The sequence below is a fragment of the Engraulis encrasicolus genome, chromosome 21 (assembly GCF_034702125.1).
Source record: "Engraulis encrasicolus isolate BLACKSEA-1 chromosome 21, IST_EnEncr_1.0, whole genome shotgun sequence".
In the NCBI taxonomy this organism is placed as follows: Eukaryota; Metazoa; Chordata; class Actinopteri; order Clupeiformes; family Engraulidae; genus Engraulis; species Engraulis encrasicolus.
Window position 1 is genome coordinate 32,435,766 of NC_085877.1, and position 26,350 is coordinate 32,462,115.

Genomic DNA, 26,350 nt, shown 5'->3' on the forward strand with positions numbered 1-26,350 from the left:
CACTGCTTAGCTGTGGAGGTTGGATGATAATTCAGTCATTGCTCGAATTTGGGATAGTTGTCGCTGTTTTTGGTGTGCGTCCATTAAAAAGTCATCAGATAGGGTGAACGACACAGCACTCTCTTCCTTACTCTCTTTACTGAAAATGTTCATGCACCAGTTCAGTCTCATCAGGCTTTCACAGAATCATCATCCAGTTTTTAACATCTCTTTCAAATGAATGACTTTTTTTTCTCCACTATTGTGACTGAGAGACGTTCTAAAGCTAGACAATTGAGTCGATCATCAGGCTTTCGCAGAATAATCATCTTTTTTTTTATTATTATTATTATTTTTAAATATATTTGTCAATTCAACCATTTTTTTGTGCAAGGGGAAATCCTGGTTTGTCTTCATAGTACGGCCAGATCATCAGTCTTTTGCAGAATAATCATCCTTTATATATATATATATATCTTTGTCAATTCAACCAGTTTTTTATTACAGTATTGTTACTGAGAGACTGAGGCAGGCCTCCTTATCTTCACACATACAGTAGATACGAACACTAGATGCCGTGTTGAGCCTTTTGGCGTGACCAGAGATCTTATAGAGAGAGATGCGTCATTCTAGTTCTTTTCCGGTATCCACTTTATGTCGGGTGAACGCCCCTTTAGGAGACCTTCGCTTAGGAGACCTTCGGAGTCCTGAGGTTGAGAATAAAGGGAGTCCCCTTAGCGCTGTAGATGGCGGTGGCGCACTTCTTGTGCAAACACCTCAAAAATAGAAGAAGAAGGAGGGGACAACGCCCCCTTAGGAGACCTATCTTGAGCACACTTGTTTGCATTGGGTGGACGGGTTTTGAATCCTCTTTATTATCCAACCTCTTTGGCGTGGCTTAATCCTGGGCGCCACCATCTTTGGACTGTATGCTGATATTTTCCATAGATGTTCTCGCCACCTACAGGGTAATGCGTGCACTCAGCACTGCTTTGTGACCGATTGATAGCAGCAATATGCTGAGTAAAATGGTGGTGGTCTGAATTTACTCTAGCCATTCGTTCTAATGCAAAGGTGTGGTCTAGTGGTATGTAGTGTTCATGTCTATGGTGGGCCGATATCCTCCGTTTTCATAGTTATAACGCCACTTACAGGATAATGTGCGCATCGTCTTGTCAGCAATTGATGGTAGCATTATACTGACTAAATATGGCAGTGACCTGACTTGAGCCATTCATTCCATTACGAAGGAGGGGTCAATACGGTACCTAGTGTTCATATCTAAGGCGGAGGGCCATCTCAGTCATGTTGTAGTCAAGAAGAGAGGCCTGTGTTAAGGGTGTAAGGGGACATTTCTGTAATCGATGACAATGATTTTTGGTGGACAGAAAGTGAGGGTGATTGAAGAACCTGAACTTGACCAGCAATTCATTTATTAATTTTATTTCATTTTGAACATGAGATAGAGAGGTCATATTTCACATTTTAGGATGTGAGGAACATTTCTATAGTTGATCATGTGCATTTATAACCGATCTGACCATGAAGTTACATCGGCTAAAAATCTGAAGTCAGAAACGAGGTGGAGAGAAAGTGATATAAGACCCTAAGTTTTTAGGCTTAATTGACCATATGATTGACTTTCTTCTCGAGTCTTATTTTGTCCATTTCATTTTTCAACTAAAGCAAACCCTTTGAGCCATTTCTTGCTACCTTTAACATCATTCCATCCTGTCACGACTGTCCAGTTACGACTGTCGACACGGAGCTCCATAGTGTGCCTAATCTCATTTTATAAATGTTAGCATTAGCTCTTTAATAGTGTGCTGTTTTATCTTAATGTCATTCCATCCATCTATCCATACATCCATCCCATCAAGTTATGCATGGTGAGGTATTAGTTCGCAGGAGACCTATGAGAAACTGGTGCTAGCCAGTGCTAGCTATGTAATGTAACCAGTGCGAGAAATGTTCTTCTGTCTGTGTAGTTACAGCAAAGGACCAATGCTCTAAGAAACTGTTAGACCAGGATAGGCCTGCACAATAAGAAACTAGTAAGGTCATCAATGAGAACCCTGTAGACATGGGCGATGCAGTTCTTTTGTTAGCAGGTCACTTTTTCAAAAGGCAGTTTAATTACCACCCAAAACAAAAAACCAATTCTGCATTGTATTAAAATGTAACTTTGAGACGGAGACAACTTCACTTCACAGGGATGACTAACATGGGTACAGGAAAGATTTCTCAAACTGTGTGTGTGCCCATCAGTCCTCCACCATCTGAAATCAAATCAAAATCCTGGTCCATGCCTATAGCGTAGTAAGTAACCTATGAGAAAATATAAGCGGTGCAGCAGCAGGATCTGAGATTCTGAGTGAGGCTGGATGGTGGTGGCTGTGGCCTGCTGTATTCCCCAGCCACACAGGCCTCCTGCTAACCTTGTTGAAGCGAAGGACTGTACACAGGGGCGGCGCTATAGGGGCGCAAGCAGGGCATTTGCCCCTGGGCCCAGAGCCCTTCCGCATTGGTATCATGACCTTGGCAGGCTGTATGGGGGGCCCTATCAGTGTCTTGCCCTAGGGCCCTGGGTGCAATTCCTCCGCCACTGGCTGTGCAGCCTGATTTGTAGTATTTTTAGTAGCATTATTTAAGTAAGACGCCATTTCAGCATGTTACAAAGTCAGCATTGCATTACAATGCCTTAATCTTTCTCCTCCTCCTCCTCCTCCTCCTCCTCCTCCTCCCCTGCCTTGTTTGTTCCCAAAAGTATTCATTGGTGTCAAAAAAGCAGGTCTAGATGCACAAACTCTGCCACCGTTTCGTTTCTTCTCCAACGGTCCACCTGTCTCGAGTGCCCATTACGATCGGCTGATTCAGAGCTTTTTGGATCAAATTTTGTGGCAGGGGTTTGACTCTGTGGACCTGGGATTGACATCTCTGATTTTTAAGCAGGTCACAATTTCAGCTCATAACAAGGTCATGTCCATCCCAAAGCCTTCCTTCTCCTCCTCCTCCTCCTCCTTCTCCTCCTACTCCCCCCTCCTCCTCCCTCTCCCTCTCCTTCTCCTCCTCCTCCCCCTCCTCCTCCCTCTCCCCCTCCCCTCCTCCTCCCCTCCTTCTCCTTCCCCCCTCCCCCTCCTTCTCCTCCTCCTCCGCTGCCCTGTTTGTTCCCAACAATATGGTTACACTTTACACAGCAGGCCGCATTGCCACACAGTACGTTTTGCAGTGTTATTTCAGCACTCGGAAAGCAGCACCGACACTATGAGCGTGTTGAATTAACACTGAAATAAAAATACTGTTCAGTTTTGTGACCTGTAATGTATCATCGTGCTTTATACTGTATGCTGTAGCCTACGTGCATCCTGGGGTAGTGGTACGGACATTTCTTAAATACGGCCTAAATGCATTCCCATTTTTCTTTTAGTTTTGTAGTGCTTGTCTTTTGAAACTTTCCTCAATGTTCAATTTCTTCCTTTTTGATTGCTGCTTTTGTGCTTTTAAAATAAAAAATGGTTTTAAATGTTGTTTTGAAGAGGTTATACTAATATCATGAGAGAAAATCTCAAACGTGCAGGTTGTCAGTAAGAGTTTTATGTGTATTTTTTAAATGTTCTTTGAGCAACATGTTGCAAGTTGTTTTTCTACCATGAAATAATGATTCTGAAATTATGATTTTGAAAGAAATGATTTTTAAATGGTCCATTGACACATAGCTCTCCTCTGTCCTATATGTCTGCAGTTAGCGTCTTTGAGGGAGTGGAGTGTCTCTCTTCAGTTCTGTGTGAGAGACATTCACTTCCAAGTGGGGGTTAACTGAAGAAGACAAAATACTAGTCAGTGTTGCTTTAATTTATGAAAATGGAAACTTTAATGAAGGGAAAATAATGTGTGCAGTTGTTATGCTTAGTAGGCCTATATTTGTTTGTTTTTAATGTTTTTTGATCATTTTTTTGTTTGTGTTTGTTTATTTGTTTGCTTCTCATCTTTTTGCATTGGCATTTTGAAGTGTGCGTTGCAGGAGAGAATGTGAGAACATTGCTGCAATGTGAATGTGGTCCATGTTCATGTTGAGAAGTGGTACATGAGTGATCTATCTTTCTGGCTGCTGTTGCTGCTGGCTCTGGTGCTCGTCAGAGCTTTTGTTCCAGTGGAGCTTGCAATAAAGTCCTGCTATTGTACAACACCTGACTCCCTGTGGTCTCTATGCGCCAGTGCTGCATCCTAACTTCAGTTCAGAACAACTGCACTAGAATAGAATTGAACTACATTGAATTTAATTAAATGGAAGAGAATAGCACTTTAATAAAGTTGTCTTTCACTCACCTGCTATTGTACAACACCTGCCCCCCTGTGGTCTGTATGTGCCAGTGCTTCACCATAACTTCAGTTCAGAACAACTGCACTAGGATAAAATTGAACTAAATAAATTGAATGGAAGAGAATAACGCTTAACTCTCCACCAAAATGGAAAATTGTCCTTCACCCACCTGCTATTGTACAACACCTGCCGCCCTGAGGTCTTACTGCCCCAGTGCTTCACTATAACTTCACTAGAAGAGAATTTGCCTAAATTGAATTGAATGACGGAGAATAATACTTTACTATCCACCAAACTAGTTCATTGTATTTCCCTCACCTGCTACTGTACAACACCTCTCTCTGTGGTCTTTCTTCATCTGTCTTTCAAGTATTCCCTGACTTCAAGGGGTCCCTTTCAATACCTACCCTCCCGTCCTCTCCTTTTGCCTGTGGCCTCGTGCTCTGCTGACTCCCCGTGTCGGTGGAGAAGATAACAACGCTTCCCTGCTGTCAGCCTAGGCAGGCACAACAACGTTTGGGAGACTCTTACCCATTCAACATCCCGATTGCAAACGAGAAAATGACCTTTGAATTTTGCTTTTTTGAGATATGGAATAGAACTTCTACCATCAATGACATCTTGCCTTGCATCACAAGACCATAAACAAAGGAGAGGAGGGGTGGTAAGATATTGACAGGGACCCTAGATATGTTCAGAACAACTAAGCTAGAATGGAGAGTAGAATGGAATAACTTTCCTGTCCACCAGAATATAAAATTACCGTTTACTTGCCTGTGAAGCTAATGCCTCTGGGGTCTGTCTTCACCAGGGCTTTTTGTAGGCCTATGTATTTCCTAACTTCAAGATGTGTTCAGCCAACTGCAGTATAATAGAATAGAACAGAACATAATAGAATAGAATAGAATAGAATAGAATAGAATAGATAGAATAATAGAATAGAATAAGAGCCCTTGAGACGTTTTTGATTGGAGAGTAAAGCCACGATGTTCCACTTTTATTTTATTTTTACTTGCTCCAAGTTCACTTACCTTGGTTGGTAACTGAACTAAACCGTTTTCGTAGAACATTCCCCACACTCTCCAGACGTGATGATGCTCAGAACAGCTGTGATAGAATAGAAAACAACCTTAAAGTCTACAATTTCTGGAAATGTGCTACATTTTTAAATCCCATTGAATTAAATAATTATTTCTTTTCTCCTGTTCTACCAGTCTGGTGATATTAGTTCCAAGATAGGCTGGATCACTAAATTGGATGGGGCTAGTGGTCAGGCAATATGTGGGTTTTCAGCAATGCAGTTTATTTCACAGTACTGATTCCCTAAATTATAGCCTACAGTATACATTATTCTGACAGGCTCGTGCATACACTAATGAATACAATATTCTAGTGTGCTTTCTGATTCTATGCCTACATTACTGTTTAATTTTCAGTGGCGTAGGAAATTCTGGTATGAAACTGATTGGCCACAGGGTGGCGGCATGCCGCTACATTTGCGACAGTAAAAGAAGGCAGATTCATTCTACTGCTGTTGTTTCGTCCTTGGAAAGTTTTTTTATGTCAATGTAGCCTATTCTTTGACATATTTAGTCAGTACCACCACCTAATTTTCTTAATACTGTAAAGTGATTTACCCATACGTTTCATTTTTCATAATTAGACCTAATTTTAATTTCCGTTTAGTTCTGATATGGCAATGTTGCCTATATAATCGTAATTTAGCCTATATTTAGCCTAAGCACTAGATTGAGTCATATTTTATCAAATGTGTAGTGATCGTAATTATTTGCACACACAAACGTCAAAGAAACCTTGACAAGGATTCTCTGCGCACAAGTCTGCGTGGGCCGTGGCAGAGGACGCAATTACTGCCATAGACGCGCTTGGCTGGAGTGATGCGCGCAGGGTGCGCTTGCCTGTCACCGGCATATTGCAGCTGATACGGGGAATATGCGCCCTGGAAAAACGATAGGGAGAACATTAATTTCCAACAGGAGGTAAGATATCAACTTAATTTGCAGGCTGTATAGCCCAATATCCCATGGTAATGTGTATTGTGTGTTTGCATGAGCGTTGAAAAGTTTGTTTCGATGAATTATTAGGGCAACAAATCATGTAATTATTAAGAAACGGAAACGCGCCAAATTGCGCTGTGTTTTCTCACATTTGCCACTTACACAAATTACTTGTATATATTCTCATACTAAGGACTATGGTGGTGAAGTAAGGATTTTCGTACCATGGGTGACAAATTCGACTTGTTAAGGAAGACACCGACTAAAACCAGCGCTCAACAACGACGACAGGACGATAAACTCAGGATACGCGTCATCTTCTTGGACGGTAGTGAACGCGTCTTCGAGGTTGAGGTAACTTACAACTTATTTTCATAACGTCTAGGCTACTGCAGTAGGCCTATGTTGGTTAAATTTTGAGTGTGTCAGTTTGTTAGAGCACTTCACTTCATTGATGACACGGTGATTCTCTGAACTGATTCACTGGTTATTTTGGCTCTCCATGTGCAATAGCCTACCTTAACGACATTAAGTTCATTTTAAAATTCAATATTATTAAAAAGTGATTCAAAATCCACTCAAAATCACTGATTCAAAATCCACACAAATACTACTACCACATGGTAATTTTACAAACTGCATTTTATTGAAGCAGTGAGTATTGGGGTCACGGGAAGGGAAGGTTCAGTGAACTTAATGACAAAATAGGCTATAAAGCATGGCCAGAGGAGTCTATTCAAGATAGAATGGGATTACAGAGCTGCACCGAATCCACTCACAATATATGCAGCCCCAGGCCCCGGGGCCCTGTCCCCGTAACACTGAGTGAAATGCTTCAGAGTAGAGTATGTCACAAAGCAGTGTGTGTGTGTGTGTGTGTGTGTGTGTGTGTGTGTGTGTGTGTGTGTGTGTGTGTGTGTGTGTGAGAGAGAGAGAGAGAGAGAGAGAGAGAGAGAGAGAGAGAGAGAGAGAGTGTGTGTGTGTGTGTGTGTGTGTGTGTGTGTGTGTGTGTGTGTGTGTGTGTGTGTGTGTGTGCACGCGTGCGCGTGCGTGCGTGCGTGCGTGCGTGCGTGCGTGCGTGCGTGCGTGTGGAGAGGGAGAGGGAGAGAGAGAGAGAGAGAGAGAGAGAGAGAGAGAGAGAGAGAGAGAGAGAGAGAGAGAGAGAGAGGTTGACAGGGACATACAGAGAAAATGAAAGAAGGGCAAAAAGAGAGGGATAAGACACACAGGAGCAACAAAAAGAAGCAAGAGCGTCTGTGTACAGTAGCACAAGACAGCACTATTGGTATCTTCTTGTGTGTGTTATCTTTATAAAATAGTAGAATCACAAGGCCCATTATCTACATGCCCCCTCGACCACAATGGGCAACCCAAAGAGATGCCCCCAAGGCTGAAGGAGCATCCCAGCCCCAGAATCAGGACAGGGGGTGTCGTAAGCGGAGTGAGAGAGAGAGAGGGGGGGGGGGTCCATGGTTACAAGGGTGATGTCATTACTGCTTTTGGAGTTACAAGGGTGATGTCACGTTTGGAGCAGTTACTAGTGTAAAATCATTCAGGTCTATGAGCAGTCTAACCGGAACTAGCAGACCAGAAATAATGTGTGAGAGCAGTTGAAAACGAACGTTGTAATGGACAGGGTACATAGAAGTCCTTGTGCACAACCTTTCAGTTGTCCAGGTGCAGGTGTAAGGCAGGAAAAAACTTGATCAATGTAAAAAGGTCATTAAACACCGCACATTGGATACTGTTCTTTTTTCTCTTTATTTTTTTGAAACGAACAACGCGTTTCGCCTAGTGCGTCTTCAGGTTCGCTCTGATGTAATGGAGAGGGTATATGGATAGTGGCAGGTTGAACACTCTCTATTGCATTTGTCCATGTAGCAGTCATGGGTAAGTGGTTAGGGCATCAGACTTTTATCCCAAAGGCTGCCGGTTCGACTCCCGAGCCGCCAAGTTGGTGGAGGGAGTAATTATCCAGTGCTCTGCCCCATCCTTCACCATGACTGAGGTAACCTGAGCATGGTACCAGAGATCTTATAGAGAGAGATACGTCATTCTAGTTCTTTTTCCATTATTCATTTTATGTTGGGTGAACGGCCCTTTCGGAGACCTTCGGTTAGGAGACCTGAGGTTGAGATTAAATGGAGTCCCCTTAGCGCTGTAGATGGCGGTAGCACACTTCTTGTGCAAACACCTCAAAATTAGAAGAAGTAGGGTACAACGCCCCCTTAGAAGACCCAACTTGAGCACACTCTTTTGCATTGGGTGGGCGGGTTTTGAATCCTCTTTATTAATCCAACCTCTTTGATGGTACCGTCCCGTCGCACTGCTCCCTTGGGGCGCCATTGGGGGCTTCCCCCTTGCACAAGTGAGGCATAAATACAATTTTGTTGTGTGCAGTGAGCACTGTGCGCTGTGGAGTGCTGTGTGACAATGACAATGGGAGTTGGAGTTTCCCACTTGGGCTTTCACTTTCTAGCAGAGGTGAGTAGAGTTGCACCACCACCAGCAACGCTTGAGCCATAGGGCCTTCAAGGTACCAATCTTGGGCTCTGGCCGGCCGCTACGCCAAAGAGACAGGCTCATTGGCATGACAGTCAGAGTGCAACCTCACCCATAATCACTCCATCACACTTCCTGTTCCGGAAGCAAAACCTGGGGTCCGTTTCTCGATTCTTGTCGTTGCTAACCGTCTTAAGACCGTCTTAAGACCATCTTACCGTTCCCTTGGATTTAGTGGTGAGCGTCGCTGTTGAGAGGGAGTTGAGTCGCTCTTACGAAGGACGTTGCTACCGTCGTTAGCAAAGGCGCTTTCGATATACGGACCCCTGTACTCTCACACCATCACACGCTTATGTGGTCTATTGCATAATGGGGCCGTCATGTGTAAGTGGCTAGGGCATCAGGCTCATAGCCCAAGGGTTGCCAGTTTCGATCCCTGACACTGCCATTTGTGTGGGGGAAGTGATTAACCAGTACCTCTTCACTACTCCATGACTGAGCATGGTGCCATCCTATCTTATCCTGGTGCGCACTGCTTCCTCAGAGTGCCTGTTGGGCTGGCAGACTGTAGCGAACGGGAGTTGCCCAGCTGAGACTCGAACCCAGACCTTCTTGGGTAGTCAAACTGGGGCTCTGACCGCTACACCAAAGTGTCACTCCATCACACTGCCTTCCCCTTCGGAAAGCGCACTTGTATGCTTCACACACTCATGGTGTCCCCCACGCAACTGCCCACACTGCTTCTCCCATCCAGTGTGACCCATGATCAACACTTCACCTATCACTGGGGTCCCTCACACCAGGGTCACCAATCCTGGGGGTCCCTCACATGGAATTATGGCTCACACACAGTGGGTATACGCTTCCGATGGCCTCACAGAAAACCATCCCACTTCTGACACCATTTGTAGCGAAGTGGAGAAGAGTTGCCCTGCCATGACTTGAACCCAGACCTTCTGGGGTAGTAAACTGGGGCTCTGACTGCTACACCGAAGAGCCAGGCTCATTGGCTTTACAGTCAAAGCACAGCCACAGCCCTAGTGGTGGTCCTGCATGGCTGCTGTGTGTTACAATGATGATGGAGCTTTCACTTTCCCTTAACTCCCACCATACTTCTCCCATGCAGGACGCATCACGATCCATGGGTTCTGTAGTGGCTAAATGTCCGTTCTTAAAAGGTTGACCATTTCTTACTTGAGAATCATGCAAATAACCACTCAGTCAGACGGAAAGAACGAGTCTACGTGTGTTAAAGTTTGAACGACGTTAGAAAACAGTGTGCTCGGCCCGTCTTTATCGAAGTACTCAACATAATGACAAACACACAGCAGTTTTACATTCCTAGATGCGTGAGCTCCATAACGTCATCGCTCAGCGTCAGTTCCTATTGGCTATACATTCGGCTATTCATTCCAGATCCTTCTAAGCATCAAACTAAAGGCAGACCAACTGAGAGGAAATTATAAACACTAAATAGGTAATGTAGTTCAAATACAATCATAAAATCTACAATATACAAGTACCAAGCATATACAAAAATAATAACCAAATATGAGCATAAATGTTACATAGAAAATGGCACCAACAGGTTCTTTCCATTATCCTAACTCCCGTCCTCCCTTGTAAATGTGAACACTATCTTGCATGCTCTCTCTCTCTCTCTCTCTCTCTCTCTCTCTCTCTCTCTCTCTCTCTCTCTCTCTCTCTCTTTCTCTCTCTCTTTCTCTCTCTCTCTCTCTCTCTGATGGTTTAGGAGCCAGCAGACTGAGGAGTGGTGTTGACTGTCAGCTATGGAACTGGGATGCTATGTTGCAGCTGATTAGGACTTACTCTAGGCTTATTTCTATCCTGCTGAAAACCAATATGACAAAAAGGCCGGTTTAGGTCTCGGTAGCACTTTACTTGACGCCGGCATCATATGTATGACATTACGGTGTCATAATTCTGTCATGAATGTGTCATAAACACTATGTCAATGTCATAAACATTGTATGACTTTGTCTTTAAGTGAAATACAGTTATGACAAAGACAGGCCGAACAATGTCAACTTTTCATGGTCATAAAACGTTTATGACATTGGCATTATGTTTATGACCCTGACACTGCTATGCAGTGGTGTAGTCTACTTTTTTGAAGTGGGTATACTGTATATTTGTATGAAAAGTCCGCGACACCAAGCTCCCGTTGCTCTTTTTAATGTAACGTTTCGGGCAGCATGCCCTTCATCAGACAAACTGATTGTCTGATGAAGGGCATGCTGCCCGAAACGTTACATTAAAAAGAGCAACGGGAGCTTGGTGTCGCGGACTTTTCATTCAATTTTTTCATGGTATTTTTGTTGGTCCTGCACCCTATTTTTTGAGACGGATGTGCGTGTTTTCTCTTTAACCACTATACTGTATATTTGAGCATTTTTTTGAAGTGGGTATACTGTATATATTTGTGCTATTCTAAATAATGGATCAATCAATTTTAAGTGGGTATACTGAAATCCCTGAAATTTGGAAGTGGGTGTACTCCGTATACCTGCGTTCTACGTAGACTACACCACTGCTGCTATGACACTGTTATGTCATACGTATGACGCCGGCGTCAAGTAAAGTGTTACCGAGGTCTATATGGTAACATGGCCTGGATGAAAGAGAAACATGGTTGTGGCTGTGTCAGTTTTATGCATTATACATTTGTATTGCTAGTTTCAGTCAAAACACCAATGAAATACAGTAAATCAGGGATGTCAAGCTCAGGCCCGGGGGCCAAATTTGGCCCGCGGATTCATTTTATTTGGCCCGCGGGATAATTTTCAAATGTGTATTGAAGTTGCCCCCACCCCCCGACTTGAACATGAAATTTTGGGCGTCACATGCTCATACAAGTGCATCAGTGATGCCTTCCACTCATTTACAACAAACTGTGCAGGCACATTTGAACTACAATATCTGCTGGGATTGAGTGTTTAAGATGTAAGCATTTGAGTATTGTAAGCATGTGCGTGCAAGCCGTGCATGCACAATTTCAGTACTTTTTGAATTTTGAGTTCGGCCCACGACTTCGTCCTTGATTTAGATTTTGGCCCACTGTGAATTTGAGTTTGACACCCCTGCAGTACATGATCAAAAAGACAGGATTAGGTGCTGATAGAAATGCTGACTGTGTGTGTTCAACTGTTAGCTGTGAAACTGTACTATGTTGCAGCTGAGGAGGTCTCTGTGGGTCACTCTAGATCGCTGTTTGCATATTCTACAACAAAATGTATGTGAATGCTAAAAAGCATAAATAATGAAAAAAGACAGTCTTAAGAACACGCACTGAGTGCCCATTGTGACACTACGCTGCTACGGTATGTTGGGTCATGGAGGTCTGTGGGTGACTTGCAGACCAGCGTCTGAATATGAGCTCCATTCGGCCGGCATGTAGCTCTGGGCTAAAGAGGCAATTAGCACACATAAAGACAGGGCCGCCGCAAACCGCCTCAACCGGGCCCAGGACAACACCATCTGAAAGGGGGCCCCATCCGAATACAAACAATGTAATAGGGTGGGGCGACATTTAGGCCAAGGGCCTTTTCTCTGGGCCTGGGGCAACTGACCTGATTACCCCCCCCCCCCCATGTCAGTTGAAGAAGGGGAAACAAGATGGAGGGATGGATGGGAGAAGAAGGGATAAGGAGTAGATACCGGGAATGGAGGAGGGAGAAGAGATATATGACGTGGACACTATTCAGGCAGAAGACTGCAGTACAAGTCAAGACTAAAAAAGAAAGAAAGACTCAATGTCAGGCCACAAATCAGGAGATAATATATATATTTTTTAAACAAACAAATAAACACCTAAACAAATAAATAAGCAAGCTAAGAAGAAATGTACATACATGTAGAAGACATTCAGGCTCACCAAAAGGATCATGTTGCAGGCAATACAACTAGATGTGAATGCTTTATCTTGCATGCTCTCTCTCTCTCTCTCTCTCTCTCTCTCTCTCTCTCTCTCTCTCTCTCTCTCTCTCTCTCTCTCTCTCTCTCTCTCTCTCTCTCTCTCTTCACTGCAGTGCCATGGAGACACATGCTGATTACAGGGTGTGCATCAGGGTCTATAATACCTTATTTCTGCCCTCTACTCTCACTCTCTGCTCTAACTCGCTCTTTATCTCTCTCTCTCTCTCTCTCTCTCTCTCTCTCTCTCTCTCTCTCTCTCTCTCTCTCTCTCTTCAGGTTCTTCCTTTCCCTCATTCATCATTTCCTTTTCCATATCTATTTATCTCATGTCTGTCTTTGCCTTTCTTTCTCCATCTCTCTCACTCTATTCCTTCTCTCTTCCTCTTTTTCTTCTCTCCCTCTCTCTCGCTCATCTAGCGTGTTCTCTCCCGCTGTCTCGCTCCTCTACTGTGTTTTTATCATGACAACATAATAAGGATGTTCACTGCCCAGCTGGGATGGTAAACACAGGGTTTCATGTCCTCGCACGCATGCACAGTTAGCCACAGACGCAAGCAAGCACACACACACAAACACACACACACACACACACACACACACACACACACACTCTCGCTCACACACACATTCTCTCTCTCTCTTTCTCTCTCTCTCTCTCTCTCTCTCTCTCTCTCTCACACACACACACACACACACACACACACACACACACACACACACACACACACACACACACACACACACACACACACACACACACACACACAGTGGGACACAAAAAGGGTTGAACATCCACATGCAGTAATTAAGTAGCCTAAGGGTTAACGTTCGGCGAGAAGGTCGCTACCGTGGAATAGCAGCACGACAGAGAGAATCTTTAGACCCCGACGCGGAGCGGAGGGGTCTTGTTCTCTCTGAAGTGCTGCTATTCCACAAAGCGACCGACTCGCCGAAAGTTAACCCGCTTATTATATGGATATAGCCTACTTAAATGATTCACACATGGCGGGGACATTTCTTTAGACCTATTTAATGCCGTTGTGGAACACCGCTAGGCAACAGCTAGGTAGCCAGGACAACAGTGTCTATCACAGCAGCTGATTAGAGTGACAAAAGACCGGACCCCCTGCGGAGTGATATGAAACATTCGCTTTAGCCACTGACTTGTATACAAGCCAGTGGCTTTAGCAGTGAACGTCTTGTTGCCATTGACAGCGGTAGCCAGGACAACGGGTGCTGTCTATCACAGCAGCTGATTAGAGTCTTGTTGAAAAGTCGCCTTAGCAGTGAAAAGCCTTGTTGCCATTGACAGCGGTCTGTTATAGACCAACCCGTCCGTTATCGAAAAATAACAGACGTCCGAACGTTGGGGAGCCCCGTTGAAATGAATGGAGCATTCGACAGATGACGTCACAACCATATAATAAAGGGCATTATGGGGTGTTTGAGCTACAGTACCCCATTATGTCACTGCTTTAAGGCAACGCTAGCCAGGTCACTAGCCGAGTTTTTTTCCATTCCTGATTAAGCATGTAGGTATTTCGTGTCTATTCCGATTAGACGTGTTCATGTAAACTCAACTGTATCAACCTCGGTTATATATATATATTTTAAACATTTCCTCAGTCCAAAGGCACTTCCAAATGCCATTAATTTATTTTACAGTAACTGTGTAAACCTTAAAACATTTCAAAAAGCTAAGATCACTGAATTCACCATTTCAAAAACCATGATTCATCAATTTTTAAAGCCACTTCTTAATTAATTGTGCTGCCATCCGGACTATATATATAACATCCAACTATCTGTGACAGACGTTTATACATCGTTCAAGAAAGTGAATGTTCACAAGGCTCCTGGACCTGACAACATCCCAGGTCGTGTGCTTAAAGCATGCGCATCTGAATTAGCTGATGTCTTTACAGATATTTTTAACCTCTCACTACAGCAGTCTGTTGTCCCTGCATGCTTCAAGAGGACTACCATCATCCCAGTCCCTAAAAAATCTACAGTGAGTTGTCTGAATGATTACCGACCAGTAGCTCTTACACCTGTTGCCATGAAGTGCTTTGAGAGGCTTATCAAGATGCATATCACATCATCTATTCCTGCTGCACTTGACCCACTTCAGTTCGCCTATAGATCAAACAGATCAACTGATGACGCCATTGCCCTTGCACTAAACACCGCTCTTACCCATCTTGATCACAGTAACACCTATGTGAGGTTGCTCTTCATCGACTACAGCTCTGCCTTCAACACAATTATTCCATCCAAACTAGTGTTAAAGTTGCAATCTCTAAATCTTAATCCTTCACTCTGCAGCTGGATTCTAAACTTTCTCACCGATAGGCCTCAAGCAGTGCGACTGGGCAAGTTCACCTCCTCCACACTCTGCCTCAGCACCGGCGCGCCCCAGGGATGTGTGCTCAGCCCCCTACTCTATTCCCTTTTCACACATGACTGCAGAGCCATTCACAATTCCAATACCATCATTAAGTTTGCTGACGACACTACGGTAATTGGCTGCATCACAAATGGAGATGAGTCAGCCTACAGGGCTGAGGTGGCGGCATTGTCAACCTGGTGTGTGGATAACAATCTACTCCTGAATGTCAGCAAAACAAAGGAGTTGATCGTGGATTTCCGGAGGACACAACACCAGCCACACCAGCCAATTTACATCGCTGATACTGCAGTGGAGAGGGTTAAGAGCTATAAATTCCTAGGAGTCAACATCAAGGAGGATCTCAGCTGGTCTCATCACATCAATTGCATCACTAAGACGGCTAGACAGCGACTGTTTTTTCTGAGACGGCTGCACAGATATGGAATGGAGAGTAGGATACTGGCCAACTTCTATCGCTGTACAATAGAAAGCATACTAACTGGTAATTTCACAGCCTGGTATGGTAACACCACTGCCCAAGACAGGAGAGACCTCCAGCGAGTCATCAAATCTGCTCAACGGACAATCAAAGCAGATCTACCCAACATCCAGGATCTCTACAATCAGCGGTGTCTGAGGAGGGCCAAACGAATTATAGCTGATCCGCACCACCCCAGCCACACACACTTCACCCTTCTACCATCTGCCCGGAGATACAGGTGCTTACGTGCTCACACCAGCCGACTCAGGGACAGCTTCTTCCCTCAGTGTATCAGACTGTTAAATTCAAAAACACAGACATAGGAAGGAATTCACTCATTACATCTCCCCTTTCTCCAACCTGCCAATTTTTTATTTATTTTTTGCAGCTTTCAACTTTTTCAACTTTTTAAATATATATATTTTTTTCCTACTTTTTTGCCTTTTTAACATTCTTTTTTTTACCTTTTTTGGGACTACCAGAGCAGGGAAGCTTTTCATTGTATATATATGTTTCATATATATACACATGACAATAAAATATCTTGTATCTCTTGTATCTTGTATCTCTTGTATCTAGTGTGGGGCCGCAAACAATTTCTTTATGGCAGGGGTGTCAAACATAAGTGACATTGCTAAGGTCGAGTACTGATTCCTCACGTTCCTTGCAAAAAAGTCTCGAGTTATTTAGTCACTCAAAGGCCGACGTGGAAACATTTTTTTCAATGATTGGATATTGCAATGCCTGGATGATACAGACTGTTATGAAAACAATAATACCAAATGCAATGCAGAATGCTGAAAACCTTTTTCACTTGTTGGGTATTGCCAGATCCTGATTGTCTAGACATGGATGTCATATGACGTGGGGACCCCAAACACTCAACTACATCATAATGACATTGCTGACAACTCAATGCAACGGAATGCTGTGGTCTTTCCGAGAAAGGCTTCCCACCCATGTACATTATGAGTGACCTTATGAGTGATTATGAGTGGCATGAGTGACAATACGATGGTCAAATTTTCATTTTACGCTGAACCATCCCTTTAATCCGTTAAGACACGGCCCCTGTTATAGCTCTGCTGTTACCAGAATGGCAATGACCAAGTTGGAATGTACCGTATTGCTGTGTGTGTGTGTGTGTGTGTGTGTGTGTGTGTGTGTGTGTGTGTGTGTGTGTGTGTGTGTTTGTGTTAATATTTATCCTTGGCTTGGCAAACTGACTGAAAGCGCTGTGTGGTGCCGTTCCGTTGGAACCAACAACTAATTAAACAGAACACTGGATTCAATCATGTTGGATATGGTGGGGAATCAACTTGTGGTAAAAACCAGAAGAGAGCTGTGTATTCCCAAAGGCTATGTGAATTCCACACACCCCTATGTCGTGCATGTCCATAGCTCCATGCCTAATTACAATATAACTTTGAGTCTTCGCACGCACACAGGCATGCACGCATGCACACACACACACACACACGCACACACACACACACACACACACACACACACACACACACACACACATGCACGCGCACGCACCCACACGCGCACGCACGCACGCACGCACGCACGCACACGCACACACACACGCACACACACACACAGCTATGATAACCAACAGCTCTGTCATCTCTGTGTTCAGCATAGGATACTGGGTGGGGATTTCTACAACAAGGTGTGTGGCCACCTGAAGCTGCTGGAGAAGGAGTACTTTGGCCTGGAGTTTCGCCATCACACAGGCACCTATGTGAGTTATCAATTACCAAATTTTATATTACTTACCGTAGGTTTAGCTGACACTTTTATCCAAAATGACTCCAGTCCCTGGAGCAATATGGGGTTAATTGCCTTGTGGAAATTTTACGTAAAATATAGAGATCATTAGTAAAGGAATCTCTCTGAGACTTGTATGTCCTCCTCATCATCATCATCATTCTCTTCCTCCACCCTCCTCCTCCTCATCACCATCATCATCATCATCATTTGTGATTTATTTCAGGTGTGGTTGGAGCTGCTCAAGCCACTGACAAGACAGATCAAAAGTAAGTAATTTCCTTCACATGTGTGAATGAGCAAACAAAGTCATAAAGTTCATGTTGATTCAACAGTGGATGAAGGATATTGGGGCATACATACATAACCTGTTTTGCCCTATTTATTTTTTTAAATAAGAAATATCTTGCTTTGTCCTATTAAGAATATAAGCATAGACAAAGTAAATCCATAACCTCAATTCGCAGTATTATTTACACTACATTTAAGTTTCATTGTACATGTAATTACTACTTTTTACCACTGTAGGGCAGTGTTGCTTAAGCCATCTTCTCTTCTCTTCTCTTCTCTTCTCTTCTCTTCTCTTCTCTTCTCTTCTCTTCTCTTCTCTTCTCTTCTCTTCTCTGTTTCCAGAGGACACCAATGATCTAACGTTTCGCTTCATTGTCAAGTTCTTCCCTCCAGACCCTGGCCAGCTACAGAGAGGACTGACAAGGTGTGTGTGGTATTGAGTATTGTATTGGGGACGACTGTGTTTGTGTGAGTTGCACCACCCGGCATTACAGTAAACCCAGGCCTTCTCATGACCAAAATTGCTCAGAGCACTTCATCCTGTTTCGCCTACACATGGGACTGCAGTACATGAAAAATAATTCGATTCCTTATGTCTAGTAAAGAAATTGACTATAGCCCCTTAATGCACGCCATACCACCAGTGACACAGAGTAATAGTCAATGAAAAGTTAACTACCATAGTTCTACACTACCGTGACATAACACTACAACTTTGCCATTGTCATTGCCATTTTGGTAACATCAAATTTATAACACCGTGTCTTAACGGATTAAACCGTACTTTGACTTTGTATTGACATTGATAGACGCATCGTAATGTTCTTCCCTCTCTTTCTCCAGGTATTTGTTTGCCCTGCAGGTGAAGCAGGACCTGTCCAATGGCAGCCTGACATGCAACGACAACAGCGCCGCCCTACTGGTGTCTCATATACTGCAGTGTGAGTTTCATACTTCACTGAGGAACACACTTGTCTGTGACGTCTTACCTACCACCCGGATACAAATGTTAATAATGCTTTACATTTGTACTCCACGTCTCCTCTCTCTAACCAAAATTATCATGGTTTAGGCTATTATAGATGTGAAAACATGTAAACTCAAGAATGCATGCACTCTCTTACTCTTTTGCTCTCTCTCTCTCTCTCTCTCTCTCTCTCTCTCTCTCTCTCTCTCTCTCTCTCTCTCTCTCTCTTTGCATTTCCCTCTCTCTATTCAGCTTTGTTTTCTCTCCCTCTCCACCCCTCTTATATCCCACATTTCTCATTTCTCTCTCTGTAACTCTCTTTTTATCTTTCAATCTTTCTCCTCCATCTCCCCCATTTCTTTACATATCTGCCTAAAAACTCTCTCCCTCCTTTCTTCATTTCCATCTCTCTCTCCCTCTTTCTCTCTCTGCAGCAGAGTTAGGTGACTATGATGAGGAGTTGGATATTCACCATCTGGATGATAAGAAGTACATCCCCAATCAGGAGTACCTGGACCACAAGATCATGCGCCTCCACAAGAGACACAAGTGAGAAAAAAGCATGCTTGTATGCACGCACGCACGTACTCACGCACATACGCACGCACGCACGCACGCACGCACGCACGCACGCACGCACGCACGCACGCACGCACGCACGCACGTATGCATGCTGTATACAAACTTTCCACTTTCACGCACCACGCACGCACGCATACACACACGCACACACTTTCACTTTATTCCTGACCCCTGTCCTTTTCTGGCCAAGTCCCCTATCCAGAGGCCACAAATAACAGTCATATCCTTTTCACTCTGCCCCCCCCCCCCATGCCTGCACCCCTTGTTGCTATCTTTTTTTCAACTTCCACGGTCCGTGTCCTTTCTCTGTCTGTCTGTCTGTCTGTCTGTCTGCATGTATTTGTTTGTCTGTCCTGTATCCGTCCAACTGTTGGTTCGTTAATCGATCTGCATCTATCTCCTACTCACCTCTTTTTTTCTGCTCCTCTCGTCCAGAGGCCACACTCCGGCCCAGTCGGACATTCACCTGCTGGAGGTGGCCCGCAAGCTGGACATGTACGGCATCCGACCACATGCGGCCCACGACGGGGAGGGCATGAGGATCAACCTGGCCGTCACACACCTGGGCGTCCTCGTCTTCCAGGTCACTAATGGCACTAACGAGTAAAAAAAATAAGAAATCAATTAATCTGTCAACCAATTAGTCAATCAATCAATCGATACTGCGTTAGTCAGTCAATGAGGATCAACCTGGCTGTCATACGCCTGGGAGGGTTTGTCTTCCCGGTCATTATTGGCACTGATGAGTAAAACATGGATCTCTTAATGCATAAATCAATTAAATCATCATCATTAAATCATCATTAAATCACTGTCAATCAACTGATCAATAATCAACTGTTCATCTAATTAATCAATTAAAGAAAATTAGGATATGAGATTGTGGGAAAGGATTGTTCCAGCTCATTAGTTCCCTGTACAGTTTATCGCTACTGTAAGTCCTTATGTTTGTTTCTGGTCACCAGGGCAACACGAAGATAAACACCTTCAGCTGGGCGAAGATCCGCAAGCTGAGCTTCAAGAGGAAACACTTCCTCATCAAGCTCCACGCCAAAGTGGTGGTAAGAAAGTTCCAGAAAGAGCGATAGAGACAATATCATAGCAACAGATAATAGAAAAGCATCATGAATCATATGATTGAATGGAATGACGACGGTAATGGTAAATAACAACAAAAACACATGAGATACTGTAGACCTGTTATATGGAATTGAGGTTTCATTATGTGTGTGTGTTTGTTTGTGTGTGTGTGTGTGTCTCCAGCCGTCTCGAAAAGACACAGTGGAGTTTGCCATGGCCAGCCGAGACGTGTCCAAGGCCTTCTGGAAGATGTGTGTGGAGTACCATGCCTTCTTCCGATTGGCTGAGGAGCCCCAGTCGGAGAAGAAGTCCCTCCTCTCCAGCAAAGGATCCAGCTTCAGATTCAGGTCTGGCCAATCAGAGTGCTTGATTGATTGATTGACTGGTTGGTCGATTGATTGATTTATTGACTGGTTGGTCGATTGATTGATTGATTGCTTGATTGATTGATTGATTGATTGATTGACTGATTGATTGACTGGTTGATTGATTGATTGATTGATTGATTGACTGATTGGATGGATCAATCAATCACAATAATATGCCTACATATTAGAGTACACTCAGGAAACATACTTTGCTGAGCAAATAAAAACAGTTACTACATATTGATCAATCAATGCATGAGATTATATGGTAGGCCATACAGTATGTTGACCATCTACTGTGTACTGGCAAAATGTCAAAATGGTAATGTACTGTATGGGAATAATAGTCTTTTGCTCTGAGCAATACTGACATAAAGAGTAGCCTGAAAATCTAGGCACCCCAAGCGGTTTGGCCAGGGCTGGACTGGGGTAGAAATAGGGCCCGGGCACTTATGATTTAAAGGGCCCCCCTCCTAATTAGCGGCACAGAACTGAGTCACCGGTGGGCCCCGCACCCTCATGGTCCCCTATTTTCAGAAATGTAAGAATTTTTTTTTTTACATTTCTGAAAATAGGGGACCACGAGGGTGCAGGGCCCACCGGGAGATGCCAGTATGCCAGGTGGCCAGTCTAGCCCTGGGTTTGGCTCACTAGGCTAGAAGACAATAATTGTATTGTGGTATTTCAGCATGGTGTGTATTTTACATTGTGTATTTCACAGTGGCCGAACTCAGAAGCAGCTGCTGGAATGTGTTGAGGGTGGAGACGGTCGATATATGTCCTCGGAGAGGTGAGAGATTGAGCAAAGAGCAAAATGTATTCATTTTTAGAGAAGCGTTCCACTTGCAACAAATATATACATGAAAATATTTGAAAATAAAAATGGGGCAGCCATGGCCTAATGTTAGGGAGTTGGCAGGTTCGAATCCCACCCTTATCTCCCTGCATCTCCATCCATGGCTGAACTGCTCTTGAGCAATGCACTTTACACACATTGATCCAGGGACTGTAACCTACAATCAGGGATTAAAATTAACTTTTTTCACAACCGTCCCGGAACCGTCCCGAAAATTATTGTGAACCGTCCCGAAACGTCCCGAAAATTTTGATATTTGTCTAGGGTGACCATTCTGCGGCAGTGAAAAGACTGACATATTTTTGGACGGGGGGGTTTGGGGGTTCTCCCCCAAGAAAATTTGTGTTTTTTAGATGCTATTTCATGCATTTTAAAGCATTTTAATCAGCCAGTGTCTGGCTTAATGCTGTCGGACAAGGCACTGAAAAGATGGACGGTCCATCCTAAAGACAAATGTCTGGCCACTGGTTACTGTATTATATTGAAATATGGTTAAAGAAATAGGCTCATCACTGACTGGAGGTGTAGGCTACTGGTGCTTTTTGGCATACTGTGCACAATGTCAGCAACTTGTTGGGCATTACACCAAACACCTAGCAGTGATGCCTGCCTGGGTCAGAGGGGCACATGTTTTCAAGAGAGAAAAAAATAAATGGCATTGGACTTGGTACCATAGCTTCACAATGAGGCATAAAATTCCATAATGTAAAGAATTTTTACCCTTTGATAGGCCAAGGCTACATAACGTTGTTCTATCCATCATGCAAGTCTAGGCTTACATTTATTTAGAAATTAAAAAAAGAAATAGTTTGGAAGCCAACAAAACACATTTCCTGTAGGCTATGCTTAATAACAAGTGTAGCCTAAGTTTGATTTACTTTGACAATAGTGTGCCGCTCAGTTTGCAACATCCATGTTGTGACAGTAGATGAGCGCAGAGTGCGCACTATCGCCAGTCTCCTCCCGTCACCATGACCAAGGGAATGAACAGCCAGGCTACAATTGATAAATTTGTAGGCTACACCCAACGAATCAATTTCTCCTCACAAAGATAGCGATTGATCATTTGTTAACATAGGCTATATGCCAAGAGGGATTTAACAGGTTGCAGAGCGTTGTTTAAGAGTTAGGCTATTTGATCACCCAACTTCTCCCTTTCCCTCTCTCTCCCAGTGTCGCCAACCGTCACACGGGCCGGCGCCGGACAGGCACACACCTCTCGCCCTCTCTCTATCTCCCCCCTTCTTCCCATCTTCAAGCTGTCTTTCAAACTAAGAATGTTTCAATGATTCATAAAGCCTTTTGACTAGACATCCCCGAATGATGACTACACGCGCAGTTTGGCTAGCAGTCGATGTGAAGTGTTTCTTCGCGCATAGTTGATTCGAGTAGACTTGATCACGGACATTTCCACGTCGTTAAAACAACATGCAATGAGGAGGATTTGCGACAGGAGCTGCTGAAACAGTCTACATAAGCTATGATTTTTTTGAGGACGGCCACTAGATAGCCTAAGCCACGGAAACGCCGCTCCATGTTGCATTTTTTTAAAGAATGAAGGGGCGAAATCCTAATCACCGTGCCGTTCTTAGTTTTAGTAACACAGGTGCATGCAAGATGCTCGTGTAACGGAGGCCAACTAGCAGAGTCTACTACAGCCTTGTGTGAAAGCAAGAAAAGCAGGCTACTTGTAATATTTTCTCGCCCATGCTTTCGCGTGATGCTGAGTCGTAAGCAAACAGTGCAGCCCAACATTCGGCAACAATTAAGGCAATTCTCTCAATCGCAAAACGACACACCCGCGAGGTCGCCAGCAGCCAGTCCCATTCCTTTCACATCCTAAATGTTATGTTCCGACCAAGCAGCACCACTCTGATTTAGCCTACAAATGTTAGCCTATGGAAACTTTTTTTAATGCAAACTTTTTTTTTTTTTTTTAAATACAGTCAGCCGAAATTCTCGTCGTCCCGAGGTCGTCCCAAAATAAATATCTTATCGTCCCGATGGCAATTCAATACGGCCCCGGGACGACGGGACGACGTTAATTTTAATCCCTGCATACAACACTGTAAATAACCAATACACTGTAAAGTCGCTTTGGATATAAGCGTCAGCTAGTGTAATCTAATGTATAGGGATGCACCGATACCACTTTTTTGAAAACCGATACAAGTACGAGTACATTAATGTGTGTACTTGCCGATACCGAGTACCGATACCGATACCTTTTACCACCAAAATACAATGAAAATAAATGCATGGCCTTGTTTTTTTCCACCTGTGATATTTTTATTGTCCATTTCCATGTAGATTTAAATGTTAGTAAATGTATGAGGTGGCCCTTTTTTCCATGCTGCTTTCAAGTCCACAGAACGTGACAAGATTTTGCATTGTTTTGTGAAATAGCAGTATCGTTCCTGGTATCGGCAAGTGCTTGACGAGTACGAGTATAATGAGCAGTATCGGTATAATGATCAGTATCGGTATCGGTGCATCCCTAGTAATGTAAAATAAAAAAAGAAAAATGTTTTGTGTGCTCCAACAGTGAAGATAAAGATAAAAGCTCCAGCTAAATACTGTGTTCACGACTAGATACTATCTTCTTCACTCGCATGTGGCCGGTTGGCTGGTGTTTTTTTTTCTTCAATTGGGAGCCCTGTTTCCATGACCGGCATCTAATCAGGGGCGGTTCTACCATTGGGCAAGGTCGGGCAATTGCCCGGGGCCCCGTACTTTCAGGGGTCCCGTCGTCCCCCATATCAATTATCAACTCCACATGGAATTAATATTCAGGCCCTCGGGGCCCTAACTCGCAGCACGGGGCCCCCCAGAGCAAAGTAGCGGTTTCAGCGCGGCTTACAAGACGCCACTCAAGACAACATGAGGGTTCTAATGAATGACAATCGCCCCACAGATATGATTGCATTGTTATGGTGTTACAGATAAGATAGTATTGTTTCGTTATAGATACAACAGTATTGTTATGTTGTTACAGATGGGATGGTATTGTGTTGCTACAGGTGTGGTACTATAATGGTTGCATTGTTACAGACGCAATAGTATTGTTATGTTGTTACAGGTGTGATAGTATTGTGTTGTTACAGTATTGTTATGTTGTATTGTCTGACAAACAGGCCTTACTCCAGATCACGCCAGTGCAGATCCTCTCCTGACATCCTCACAGCCGTCTCAAAACAGGTCTGTAAACCACTGTTACAGGCCTACAGCAACTCTTTCATTAAGAGCAATATGTTACATTAAATAGACTTGTTTAAACTGTTCGTTAAAGTGATTTCCTTTTTTTCTGGGTTACTATATTTGTGTATATTCGCATGTTGTGTGTATATTTGTATGTTTACTGTATGTGCTTTCATCGTATGTGTCTGTGTGTTTCTTGTACTCTGTGTGTCTCTGTGTGTGTGTGTGTGTGTGTGTGTGTGTGTGTGTGTGTGTGTGTGTGTGTGTGTGTGTGTGTGTGTGTGTGTGTGTGTGTGTGTGTGTGTGTGTGTTTTGTGTGTGTGTGTGTGTGTGTGTGTGTGTGTGTGTGTGTCTACTGTCTGTGTATCTGTGTCTGTGTGTATACCAATCTCCAGCTGCTGGAGGAGGTGCACCCGTTCCCCCACCCCCTGCTGGGTCACCTCTCCGATGGCGACGCCGTCATCACCTCCAAGCGTAGCCGCTCCGCTGACCTGATGGCCTGGTCCTCCACCTCCCCCCTCTTCCGCCCGCGCCTACCCTCCTCCTCCCTGGCCGCCGAGCACTACCCCTCCTCCTCCTCCCCCCCCAAGCTCCGCCATGCCTCCCGCTCCACGGCACCGGAGCGGCGGGTGGGTCGGGGGACCCAGCGCCAGCGGACGGCAGGTGGAGGAGGTGGAGGTGGGGGGAGAGCTCGGAGACGACCCTCCCCCAGTAGCCAGCAGCACCTGGTCCTCCTGTATCCCAGCAGCCCTCACCTGCAGTTCCACCCGGTGCTGCCCACGTTCCCTCTGGCGGCTGCCACGGCTGCCGGAACTCACCCGTATCTGGCCCAGGCTCACGCCGCCTCTGTCTCCGCCTCCGAGTCATCCTCCTCGCTGGAGCGTCTACCTCTGGCACGGGCGTTTCGGACGCACGGCCCCATGGACTACATGCCCCAGCCGCTCAGCTCCTACGGCCCCGCTGCCTCCTCCTCCTCCATGTCTCCGGCCTTCTCGGCCCAGCGTCTGCAGCAGAGGATCCAGGCGTCGAGGCTCAGCCTGGGGGCTGCGGCGGCGGCGAGGTCCAGGCTCCGCTCGGGGATGGTAGGCCGGCCTGGGGCAGCAGCAGCAGCAGCAGGGCTGGTAGTGGGTGGTGGAGGTGCTGGCGGAGGTGGAGGGCTGATCAGGCAGCACCCACGGCTGGACCTGGGCAGGACGGAGGTGGGCCACTACAGCGACGACTCCAGCTTCCACACGGGGCTCCCCCGCCGCGCCTCCAGCCAACCCGACGTGGACTTCCTCCACCCTCCTCAGCCCCCGTTGGCCCAGGCCTCAGAGTACCGCCCCCTGGGCTACTACCCGCACCTATCGCGGCAGCAGCCGATGCCGGCGCGCCCCACCTACCTGCCGCTGAGCTCCTCCCCTCTGCCGGAGCGGCCCACGTCGCTCTGCGTGCTGGGCACGGGAAGCTACTCCGACTCCGACTCGGAGCCCTTCGTGCCCTACTACTACCCCGCCGTGGGCAAGGTGGTGCGCTCCGCCCCGCTGGCACGCATGAGGTTCTCCTCCGGGAGCCTACAGCTGGAGGAAGAGGAGGAAGAGGAGGAAGAGGAGGAGGAGGAGGGAGA

General features: G+C 45.0%; 1 protein-coding gene across 1 annotated transcript; it reads left to right on the top strand.

Moving 5' to 3' along the window:
* Nucleotides 1-6,543: 6,543 nt before the first annotated feature.
* LOC134437375 (FERM domain-containing protein 7) lies at nucleotides 6,544-26,330 on the top strand (the record flags this gene model as incomplete). Its single annotated transcript, XM_063186868.1, has 12 exons — nucleotides 6,544-6,672; nucleotides 17,272-17,376; nucleotides 17,629-17,671; nucleotides 18,036-18,117; nucleotides 18,537-18,634; nucleotides 19,095-19,209; nucleotides 19,678-19,825; nucleotides 20,208-20,303; nucleotides 20,506-20,669; nucleotides 21,412-21,480; nucleotides 24,681-24,744; nucleotides 25,140-26,330. Coding segments are annotated over exons 1-12 (2,304 nt in total), but the record flags the coding sequence as incomplete, so codon positions are not given.
* Between the last annotated feature and the right edge of the window lie 20 nt (nucleotides 26,331-26,350).